This window comes from Cherax quadricarinatus, chromosome 13, assembly GCF_038502225.1.
Source record: "Cherax quadricarinatus isolate ZL_2023a chromosome 13, ASM3850222v1, whole genome shotgun sequence".
NCBI lineage: Eukaryota > Metazoa > Arthropoda > Malacostraca > Decapoda > Parastacidae > Cherax > Cherax quadricarinatus.
The window spans coordinates 50,807,950-50,820,527 of NC_091304.1; the positions used below are offsets into that span (position 1 = coordinate 50,807,950).

At 36.2% G+C, this 12,578-nt stretch overlaps 1 protein-coding gene across 11 annotated transcripts in view; it reads left to right on the top strand.

Moving 5' to 3' along the window:
• The window catches only part of Oatp30B (Organic anion transporting polypeptide 30B), a 389,857-nt gene extending 378,168 nt beyond the window's left edge, over nt 1-11,689 (top strand). For all 11 annotated transcript variants that reach the window (XM_070084713.1, XM_070084716.1, XM_070084717.1 and 8 more), the window contains one exon: nt 4,074-11,689. In XM_070084713.1, coding sequence (XP_069940814.1) covers nt 4,074-4,366 — 293 coding nt within the window. In that variant the 3' untranslated portion in view covers nt 4,367-11,689. The remainder of the gene's footprint in view (nt 1-4,073) is intronic.
• Nucleotides 11,690-12,578: the final 889 nt, after the last annotated feature.

Sequence of the window (12,578 nt, forward strand, 5' to 3'; positions counted from 1 at the left end):
ACGCTTTTTATTTTCTTTCCGCTTATAAATGCCAAACAGCAAGTTTACACTGACTTAATATATATTAAGTTAGTAATAGAACTAGGCATTAAAAAACACAAGTAAAATACACACAGCACACCCATTACTTAAAGTATTTTGTAGTCTTAATGTAGGGTAAGAGGTGAGTGGTATTTATTTGTAGGAAGTCAGGTGTTGGAAGCATGGTAGCCAGCCAGGGCAGCCCACCCCCACCCCACGTAATATGAGACATTTAAAGTGCCCCAGAGTGATAAAATACATATTCAATACATTCATTAACCCTTTCACTGTCAGCCCTCATAACAAACCTGCTCTCATTGTTGAAAAATATTAAAAAAAAAAGTTTCTTACCAAAATCTTAAGAATAATTTTCTGAGTGGTTTTAAAAAAAAAAATTGCGATCAGTAGTTACTGAGATACAGAAGCGTGAAGTTGACAAAGTGAACCTCTTACGGCAACATCCGTGACTGCCTCTCACTTGGTAATATTATTTTTACTTTTATTCTATTTTTTCTTTTCTAATATTTTATTTTTTGAAGTAACTTTTGTGGCCTGTGAGTCCAGTATGATGCATAATGAATATATGTCCACTTGTTGTATGCAACACAATAACTGCACAAACATTATCATCATTATAATGTTTACCTAACTTGTTTACACAAACCCATGCTACCCTCCACACTCACACCATCTTCCCCCACCACCCATGCTGGAAATAAGACACTTTGACTTTTTGGGTTATCCTAGGTTCTCTACACATGCTGCTATGTATAATAATCTATATAACTGTATTTGTGCATACCTGAATAAACTTTCACACAGTCTTCCCAACCACCCACACCATCTTCCCCACTAGGTATGCTGCCTTCCCCACCACCCAAGCTGCCATCTCCAACACCCAAGCTGCCTTCCCTTTTCACTATCTGTATCTGGTATCCTGGGCATTGCTTTTGGTGACAAACTCGTCAAAACCATGACATTCATCTTCACTGACACTTTCATCTGTGTTAGATCTATCATTTGGGAAGAGAAGAGTCCCAGATTTGCCGAGGAGTGAGATAATTCTTACCGCAAGGTATGGTAAACAAGGACTACTGAAATGGCATTCTCATGGTGCAATGCAAGTGTCCCAATTTTTTTTATACTGCACACACTGACCACACAGGCCTACCAGCTTTCTCCTGCTAGATTTGAAGTTGCTAAAATTTTGCACACACTGACCACACAGGCCTACCAGCTTTCTCCTGCTAGATTTGAAGTTGCTAAAATTTTGGCATATTAATACGTCATCAACGCTGGCTTGTAAGATGTATCTATTTGGCAATAACAGTGAAAGGGTTAATTACCTTAAAATATTTGTAGTCTTAATGTAGGGTGAGAGGTGTCCTATTTATTTATAGGAAGTAAGGTGTGGGAAGTATGGTAGCCAGCCAGGGCAGCCCACCCACATGTAAACAAACAGACGCATCTGCTTTTGGCTGATGCACATTCATTCCCATGTCTGTGAATCTTATACCATAATACAAACACTTTGTTGTGTACAAGCTGTCTCCATGTTGATACAGTAGAATAAATAAAGAGGAACACCCTCATTCTCATGTAACACCATTTTTAGAAGAAATGACGCTCTGAGTGAAGGCATACGAAAGTAATAATTTTTTAGTTACCCCCAGTAATTTTAGTTACCCCCAGTAATATTAGTGTACACGTTGTCTCTGATGTTGGACTAGAGAAAACATTATTCTTGCCGTCCCTCCTACAAGTCGCCTGGCTACCACATCTCATATTTATATTAATTTATTCTACTGTGGGGTGTATTTATCGTATTTATATGTTACGTAGCATGTTTATTATGTAATTTTGAAAAATATCAGATGGATTAATGGAAATGTCTATATTTACGTAATGTACGACATTTAATGCACCCAAGAGCGGAAGCAAATTGGTCCACTAACGGTTTCCAAAGTTAATGGAAACGCTAATCCTCTAAACAAAAAGTTAGTTCCGCTAATTAGTGGTTAGCGGAACTGTGCCCACCATTGTGGGATGATACATGTTACCAGTTATATAAGAGTTGAAGGAATGCTGGAAGAACAGGGACATAAGTGCATAAGGATAGGTATTGTTTGACTAGTAAATTGGTCTGGATTACATTAAGTAGATAAGATGCTTTTTAACAATATCTTTGAAGCAATTGTCAGGTAAGGATCTTTTAGAGACTTTAGGCAGGGACTTCCAGATTTTAGGGCTTTTTATGCACATTGAATTTCTACACAGGTTAAGTTAGACTTTGGGGATATCGAAGATGTTTTTGCGTCTTGTTGTGGCTGTCTAGGAAGAGTTTGAGGAGGGCTTGTATTGGAATTTATTGTCCTATGTATTTTTTTTTTTTCCAACCAACCGGCCGTTTCCCACCGAGGCAGAGTGACCTAAAAAGAAAAACAAAAGTATCTCTTTTTAAATTTAGTAATGTATACAGGAGAAGGGATTAATAGCCCTTTGCTCGTGGCATTTTATTCGCCTCGTGGGACACGACTTACGGAGGAAGAAATCTTTTCCACTTCCCCATGGAGGTGAGAGGAAATAAAGAAGAACTATTAAGAAAATAGACGAAAACCCAGGTGTGTGTAGTATGACCTAAGTACAAGTAACAGGATATACCTGTTATCCCACATGTTTGAGACAAGAAACCAGCAGTCCTGCAAAACATTCACAGGTCTCCGCTTCACATTTGCTTGGCAGGAGGGTAGTATCTTCCTGGGTGGTTGCTGCCTACCAACCTACTACCTGGGTGTCCTATATATGTAGTAAGAGTACATGCTCCGTGTACTGAGCAATTTTAAACTTTTAAAGAGTGGATGAGTGTTTTCTAGCACTGGTTTGAGTAATCATTCATACAGCTGGTTTTTGTTGAATTTGATGATGTAGGTCCTCAGGCACAGATACCATAGGTGAGGTAAGGATAGATTAGTGAGTACATTACAATCTAAGTATAGCTGTTTGAGGTACACAGTAATACATCTCTGAGAGGATACCTACTGTTTTGGAGAGCTTTGTTTTAAACTAAATGTCTGTATTAAACTTCAAGTTGCATTCAAAGTGCTGACTTAAGAATTTTCTGCCTTACACTGGGAAACCGTTCATTATATTTAGTTGAACATTTGCAGCTCTGTACCCAAACACCATGTAGAATGTTTTGTCAGTATTAGGAGAAGGTTTATTAGTAGTCATCTATGTAGATATTTTTAGTTCCTCATTGACAGCATTGTTTAGAGAAGTCAGATTTGAGTGCAAGATCACAAAATTTGTCATCTGCAAGCAGAACAGGTTCAGGGAGACAAGATACATATAAAGGAGATTGTGTATGACAAAGAGTGAAGGATCAAGAACAAGGAATGTGTGGTGTGAGGGTTACTAGAAGTTTAATTCAGAGGGCTGAGGAGGGGTTGAGGTGGTTTGGGCATTTAGAGAATGTGGAACAGAATAGGATGACCAGATAACCATAAATCTGGGGTGGAAGAAGGTGATATTCATCCCAGGAATGGATGGATGGATGGAGTAAAGGTTCTGAGTGTTAGGGGCTTGAACATTCAGCATTCTTGTGTGAACACATTAGATCAAAGTGGAGACAAGTGGTTTTTATGGCTTGAATGCTTTATGAAGGGATTTAAGGACTGAAGAAGGTAGGAAGTAATGATACCTGCACCTTGAGGAGGGGTGGGGATGATGCAGGTTCGGAGGATCGTCTGAACTGTAATGTCAGCAAACCTTCTCCACCCATCACATTCATTGTCTCTTGCAAGACATTGAATGAATGATAGTGAATTTATCTTCTTTTGTTCATCCCTACCTTGATGGGGTGGTTGGTGTATTAAAAAATGTTTTTAATTTTCCCTCCTACCCTTATTGTTTTCTTGCTGTTGCCTTTTCCTGTTGTATTCTCAGAGCCATCTCATTCATTTTTACTTACGTCTAATAATTTTCATCCTTTTATGTCCATTATTTCCTGACTTATAGGATTATATATCATATATAAAACTTATTCTCCATAGGTCACAAGAGATCACAGTCTGGGTCCTACATACCCTCTCGGCCTTGGGCAGGATTGTATCAGCATCGGCGCTCTCACTCCAGCTCAGGTTACCAGCATATTCCTGCTCCACCTGGACCAGCTCCACCTGGTATTCTTGCTACACAGCCTGGTCATCAGCGGCGAGCCAGCTCAGGCCAGCAGGTTACTTTCCGTGGTTTGGCTGAAGACCCAAATGACTTGACAGGAGTTAGAGTTGTTGTTCATGGACATGTAAGTCTTGCTGATGGAGAGGATATGGCAATCAAAGTTTAAGAATAGTAGAAAATATTTTTTCCCATTAATGATTATGACTATTGAATTAGTGCTTATATGAACTTGTAATGGCAAAGAAATATCACTATTTATTGATAATTTTTCAAAGAGGACTGATAATGGCATTTGTTACTTGTGAGTTATGAAAGTCAAATATTTTGCATCAAATGAAGCTATGACTTGTATTTCTTTAATGCTTCCAAGCAGTGGAGATTACCAAGACTTTTGCTTGTTGCCTTGCTAAAGCAACAGTGTCCCATGCTATATATTAACCCTGATGGCTGTGGGATGAGCATAATTACAGTTTTGTTGCAGGCTTACTATCAGAATGTATTCCATAAAATATTAATTGCTTGCAGTGTTTTATAGTTAGATTGATGTATACAAAATGATATAAAATTTTAGGGGCAATAACTCAAATTTCAAGTGAATCATGCTTGCATAGCTGATAGGAAAGACAAGTCTTGTACACATGTGATAGTTTACTTTCTGTATGAGAATTTTAAAAAACAATTAATAAATTGTTCTCATTCCAAACTTTTGTTTGGAAACACACCAGCAAAGGTTGTTTTATGTATATACAAATATCTAGTTTTTAGTTGTACATGAAAACTAAGTGCCTAAAAAGTAGCATGCCACTGGTACCGTTTCTGCTGAACCATTCTTGTGCTCAACTAAGCTTTAGTGAAAGTGAATGTTGGGGTGCTCGTGGTAAATCAAGAACCATGTATATGCAGGAAAAAAAAATTTCATTCTTGCATTTATTATTTTTAATCATCATCACTGTTGAAAATTATTTATTTTATTTCAGTGTACAGTATTAAAAGTGAGAGTGATATTAGTAAAGTTTATATTAGTAAAAAAAATTGTTAGTATTTTTTTTCCTTTGGAGAATTTAATGGATGTGCCATGTCACAATTGTTAAAAAAAAAAAAAAAAAAGATTGACATGGGTGTAGGCAGAAATTGTTTGCTTATGTTAATTTACATATTTTTATATGGAATTTTAAGTAGAATATTAATTTTTGTGAAGATCATTAAACCTAGGCCAAATGCACTAGAAGCACTATGGTGCAAGGGGAGTATTGACTGTTGACAACTAAAGATTCTACATAATACTAGTATATTTTGCATAGGTGTTGGCATATTACTTTTGATGGTTTATGTAGAGCTGGTCTCTTGCATCCAAACCTTCAATACTGCCTCACTGAATTTGTCTTGTCCCTAAGAATGCCATATAGTTTAAAATTAGGTAACCTTATAATGGCTCAATAAATGCTAATGCTGAGGCAATTGCTAGTAATCTATATACAAGATAGATGGTAGTGCTATCATAGCAAATGTTTTCCACTGGTGCTCCATTTTATAATTTTAACACATTCTCAGTGCCCAAAATATCTTTCACTGATTACATAGTTCTATTGTATTTTGTTGTAATGACTTCATTTTTTTTTTCCCTAATGCTACATCTATTTAAATTGAAATGTATCTCATGATTTAAAATATTTTTACATAGCAATCAAGCACTAATTACTTCATTAAACTTATTCCCCTTAGCATTAACTTAAGGCTTCTGTTTGGACTGCTATCACAAAGCTAGAGATGCTAGGGTAGGCATACAAAATACAGTACGTAAAATGTATGAAGATTGTATACATTGTTTTAGCATGTCAGGTGTAGAAGGGAAGGTTGAGGGGGGCAGGGTGAATAATGGTGATAAAGCAGGGAAATAAGTACAGAACAAATTTTCATGTCTTTAGATGAGAACTTGTGTAGGTAAGCTTCAAGAGTTATACTGTAATTGCAAATTATAGTCTATCCCTGCTTAAGTTATTCGTCAAATAATGACTTAAGATAACCCTCTAATTGACCCCTCTACCCCCTGAGTAATCATCATTTCCAGCTCTTATGATGACCTCATGCCAGGCAGCAAATGTCATTAATAAAAGGGATGTATGTGTACACTTGTTAGTTGGACAAAAGCATGTCACTATTTTCATTTCGTACTCTATATCTTTATTCCAGAAAACAACTAAAGAAAAAATTAATCTTTCTGATCAATCACAATTAAGATATTATGTAACATTCCACATTTATTGACCAAATTGTACAAAATAAAATCCAGTACACCTACACCAAATGCATTTACTAAAATGAAAACCGAGAATAATAATAAATGTGGGTAAGTGGGAAAGTTGTGGTGACTCGTGCAGTAGTAATATACCACCTGGTTGTGGTCGTATGTGCTTTACCAGCACTATCACACAGTCGCTTGACCTCTCTATCATATCTAATGCAGGATGTACATATGGTTGTGTGATGGTAAAATGCTATATTATCATTATTCCATTCACAGAAAAAAAAAAACATTGAATTTGATAATTTTCTAATGTCACAGTCTGCGATAATAAGTGTTTGAACATGAGTATCTATCGTCCTCCCACCCATCACGTGATCTCGACAAATATGAGTTAGACAAAAAGTTGAATGTTTGGTAATATTTTATCTCAAAAATATGTATAACAAACACATTAGTAATGTTAAGAAAAATGACTTGATCTCGTATTTTCAGTAGGAAGCCAATAGCATGAAGCAGTGTCAAGTATTGCCTCAAAAACTTAAAGGATCTTATTTTTGCTCTTATCTTCATTAGCAGTTATTGCAGTACATTAATTATTTGTTGTATCTGCAACTATCTTTGATAAGTGAAAGGAAGAGAAATTACCAGCAGAAATTACTGGAGGGCAGGCCACCCTCTCATCAGCCACCATCATTACAAGTGTAAGTTTGACATAATTCAAATGTGTATTATTGCTTTCTTATATTTACTAGAATGTGCTAAATTCTTAAATGTTTGCGAGTGAAATTGCTTAATTCCATAGTTTTTTGTGGCTGAAGTCAGTGGCATAGGAAATGTACAGACACTGGAATTAGGCTAGACCTAACAGTCACACCATGGAGTGTTTTTTTTTTTTTTTTTTTGCTGCCTCATAGCTTTCTACATTGTGAAATGTATCTAACTATCTCTGATAAGTAACTACAAGGAAGAAAATGTACTAGAGAAAATTGCTGCACCTTTCAGCTGAGAGCTATTCTGGTAGGAGTGTGAGGAAATGGAAAAGGGGGAGGGGGAGGGTTATTTCAGGAAGAGATTAGGAGATATAAAAGGCAATATCTGTTAAGTAGAGTGCATAGTTATTAATTATTTTGAGATGCAATAAAATTTATAAGAATTAGATATGGAACATTTTAATCTTGAATTACAACATGGGTGTCTATAGGAAATACAGTTCACTTCAAGCATTTTTCTTCTTTGACAAAACTAGCTTTACGGAAGGTGCTTTGTTGCCAGTGATGAGCTTTTGATTCAAGGAATTGGACTAATTCTATTTTTTAGATTGAACCCGATTGTGCTGCTCCCCAAGAATGTAATAATAAACAAAACTGGTCTGGTCCCTGTCCAGGTCATTAAACAGGGGTTGATTGTCTATACAATATATACTTTTGCTGTACTGTACAGTGACACTCTTTGGCAGTCTGTTTAACATTAATGATAAACTCCATGAGAGTGGAAGCCAAGTGACCATATTAAATTGTTTTGGTCGGATGTGATAATCACAAATTACAGTACAAGTGACTATGCTGCTGTATTTGTGAATTCAGTAACTTATTACAAGTTAATGCAATTTTTTAATGACCTTAAATAACACTAGTAATGCTGTGTCATACAATTTGCAGAAAATGCCATCTGTTAAACTTGAACACAATATCAATGCTTTAGATTGCATTAATGACATTGGATCATTGATAATATTCGAAGCCCTTTGCAAGTAATTGAAGAAATCTGCACCAGCTTCATTAAAGGGTTGTAAATGGTTAGAAGATTTCATTTAATTTTTCATACTTTAATTTTTGCTGGAGTCCAGACTGTAATTCAATTTTGAACTGGTCATTTGTCAGTACAGTAAAAATTACAGATGGATTCACCAAAAAATGTAGTAATTAATTTAAAAAAGTTTAAAAAATGGTATTAAATCATGACTAACTCGTGGGCTACCAAAATGGTTTGTAATGTACTGTCCTTCATTTGCAGTTTGCATCATGCTCAATAGGAGGGAAGACACCATGTTTTTCATGAATAACTTCCCCCCCTCCCTAAATAAAATAAAGCTATGGTGCTGTAAAAATGTAATTGGTCATTTTTTTCCATATCTGATAAGGATCTTGTTCAAACATTCTTCAAACAGTTATCTCCCCTCGACTTCTCTTAATGATTTTTTCCTCCAAAGGTTTTGTTTAAAAATGTTATCACAATTTATTTCATTAATCTGATATATCACAATCATAACCAAGTGCTAAACCCACAAGGGTCTGTGTATCTGAACCAGATTACCAGTCTAAAATTATTTTGTCATAGATGCAATATCTTACCTTAACATTAATTTACACATAAAACACTATCTTGTTTAATATGTTTGCAGCACTTGTTTTTCCTGAGGATAGTGCTGTAGAATTACAGATTTCAGTATGCATTTATTATGGTGAATTTTGTAAGGTTTTTTGTAAATACAATTTGTTGCTTTAGAGCAGCATTCATTACAAAATAATGACTTAGAAAGTCTGTTTATTTTTAAAATTAAGTTATCTTGTTACAGAATGGTAAATATTTGAGTCATGAATATTTCAAAGGTAAAAAAAAAAATCTCAGTGATGAGTAAGAAATATGTGCAATATTAGAGAATTCTCAAAATTGGTGACTTAAATGACCAAGAGTCTTTCACAAGTTCTTATATATGGTAATTTAATAGTTGAACATTACTGCATATTTTAACCCTTAAACTGTTTAAATATGGGTTTATTGCCATGTTAATTACTGGTTGTTTAAAAGGGATGTGGTGCAATTAATTTCTTTGAATCTGTTTAATATTGTGCTCCTCAATTTTAGCCATTTAAAAATATGTACTTTATGCACTAATAAACAGGTTTAGTTAGAGATGATGAGAAAATACTTTGAAATGATAACACTGGTGTTCTCTTCTCATAGTGTTCTACACAGCAGTGAGATTTACAACATATATATATAATGGTTTGATGAAGTGTGTGAATGGGTGTAAAATTAGCAGAAGCATGTCTGGACCCTCTCTGGAGATGTTGCTGTGCTTGTCATGGGACAAGATTGCCTTATGGGTCTAGGACACTGGCATTATTGTACAAAATTATGCCTAAAAGCACTGATATGAAAAATTGTGTTGCAATCTGTTACTGTTAAGAGGAAAAAAAAAAAAAAACAGCAGCAGAAGCAGAAACTTGGCAGATCACTCCTCATGCCATGCAAGTGTGGACAAAGTCATGGAAAATGGTGACTTCTAACAGTGTGATAAAACAGTTTACTGTTTGACATAGTATATAGGAACACGAGACCTCCCTCATGGTGAGGGGCTCTTGATCCAAGGAATTGGACCTGTTATCCACTTGGACTGACCCTGAATACCTCCTATGTATGACCCCTGTGGGTGTAACACTTTCCTCTAACTATAATACAGTGGACCCCTGCATAACGATCACCTCCGAATGCGACCAATTATGTAAGTGCGTTTGCACATGTGTTTGGGGGTCTGAAATGGACTAATCTACTTCACAATATTCCTTATGGGAACAAATTCGGTCAGTACTGGCATACTTCTGGAGTGAAAAAATATCGTTAACCGGGGGTCCACTGTATAAGCATGGTTCCTTCCGCAAGTGCTTAATAGGAAACTTGTATTTAAGGAAAAATACTGAATTTGTAGGGGGTCACACAGCACTTTGGTAATGAGGAATGGCAGGCAATCAGGTTCAATTCCCTTGATCAACAGTCCTTCACCTGCATCAAGGCAGGTGAAGGACTGTAATATCATTGTAAAGTTTTTCTTACCAAAATACATGTAAAATTATAATATCTTTTATGTAATGTACATAGTTGAATTATAGTACAAAAAAAATTAACATAGGTACATGTATAAAAATACTTGGGTGCTACACAAGATTTCATCCACCCGTGTCACTAGACCTAAGAACTGAAAGGATCTCCATATACAGTGGTAATGTGAACATCAAAATGGTATACAATACCAACAGGTTGTTAGGTAAGACACATATGCAACAGTTAGACAACTTTATTCAGTGGTAATGTACTAAAAAAAAAAAAAAAATTCTTTACAGTATTTTATTAAACTTTTCTTATCAGTCACAGTTTAAGGGTTAAAAATCAGTGTAATGAGTAATCAAATACTTGGGTATTTAATATTAAAATCACTCAAAAAGCAGGAATTATTAGCTAATAAATATTTTCACCAATAAGACACCAAGTCAGTAATGCATTATTTAATGAAATAGCACAAAATACCAGCAGTTTAATATTATAGTTTTTACCTTTGATTCTCATTTTAATGTACGAGTTTGATATAATTTGCATTCTGTGAATACTGAGAATTTTGTATACAGGTGTTTATAGTTCTATATTGGATTGCTGTAGTGAAGATTTGCCAAATGTTTTTGGTATCCAAGCTCTAGAATATTGCCGTGGAAGCAAATTATAGAACTTTTTTTTTAAATTATTAAGTTTTGTTCCTTTTGTGTAATAAAGTATTGCAATATATTAGATCATGGCTAAGTGCATTAGTGAATCTCATTTTATTTTATGGCAATATTTGGTCTTGAGTTATTTGAAAAAAGCATTAGTAATTTTAAGCTATGAAAGAGATTAAAACTAGACTGAATGAAATGAAAGGCATTAGGAATAAAACTGGTACTGTAATTGACTTGCATAGACAGCAATGTTAAGAGTGGAACTTGCAGGGACTCTGCAGTAGTAACGTTCTATGTAACTGTGTCAATCAAATTAGTTTTGTACTAATAATATTTATTTTGCAAATCCTAAATATTGTGAAGTAATGGGAGTACATTTAAGAACTTTACTCTGTTAGAGTTTCCTGGTTTACATTAGTAAGATGCTTTTCCTACCCATACATTCCAGTAACTGTGATGTGAATGGCTATACCAGTTCTATGCTTATTTGTTCTTTCAGGATTTCCCAAAGATTAGATCACCATCTGTTGCTTCAGTGTATAAAACTGGAGTTTATCAAGTCTTTTCTTTTGGGATATAAATTGTGATGTAGCATATATGGTCAGAATAGCTGATGTCATTCATATTCTTCAATGCTGTTCTAAAGCTGTACAAGTTTGTTACAGAAAATGCTATAAATGTTATTTCTTGTACAGTATAATACAGGTTGTGTGCACCTGGAATGGTTGGTTAATATAAATAAAAATAGTTTAGAATGTTAATTTGTTTACATCATCCTAACTTATCATAGTATATTGCTGATTGTTTTCCAATATACAAGCTCAATTCTGTCATTAAGAATATTCATTACTGGGGATATCCTTGTGCTTGCACTCAAGCATCTCAATATTCATTCTAGCTAGGGGGGCTCCTTGGCATGGTGAAGAGGCTCTTAGTCAGAGGAATTAGACCTGTCGGTCTCCTTCCTCAGACCGAACCTAATTACCCCCCCAATCCTCCCTTCCTCCTCCCCACCCCTCCCTTTTGCCCTTCCTCTTTTTGGCCTTTGGGATTTTTCCCACAGGCACGCTAGTTCCTAGGTAGGGGAAAGGGTACCGGGGTCCATCCCATTCCGTTGAGGTTCTTGGCGGTGGCGTAGTTTGCCATGGAATCTGGATTGCCTGGGGATGTCCCGATCCCTCTCTGGTATCCCGGAGAGTGGCTTTGGGTGTATCTCTGGCAGCCACCTTTCGGATTCCGGGGGTGGTGGCCGAAGGAGGTATGCTTTGTGGCAGATATCCGGCCGCCCTCTCTTTTGTCCACCAAGGTAGCTCGGCAGATGTGAGGTTCCTATCCCGGATTGCTGGTTTACTGGCATGAAGGGTAGGGTACGGCACGGGTTCCATGCTGCATCTGCGCTACTAGCAGCGCTGAGGTCCTCTTGGGTGCGGAGGGAGATTTCCGGCCCTTTCATTCATCCTGGGAACTATCCCTCCCCGGTCCCCCCTTTTTTTATTCTTTTTTTTTCTTTTTATTTTTTCTTTTTTACAAACAAAAAGCAAAGGAGTAACCTAACCATGGAGAACCCAGTCCATGAACCCACTACCCCTGGGCCCCTTCTTGATACCACACCCCATTCTGACCCTGCCTTGTTTTTTGACCACTCT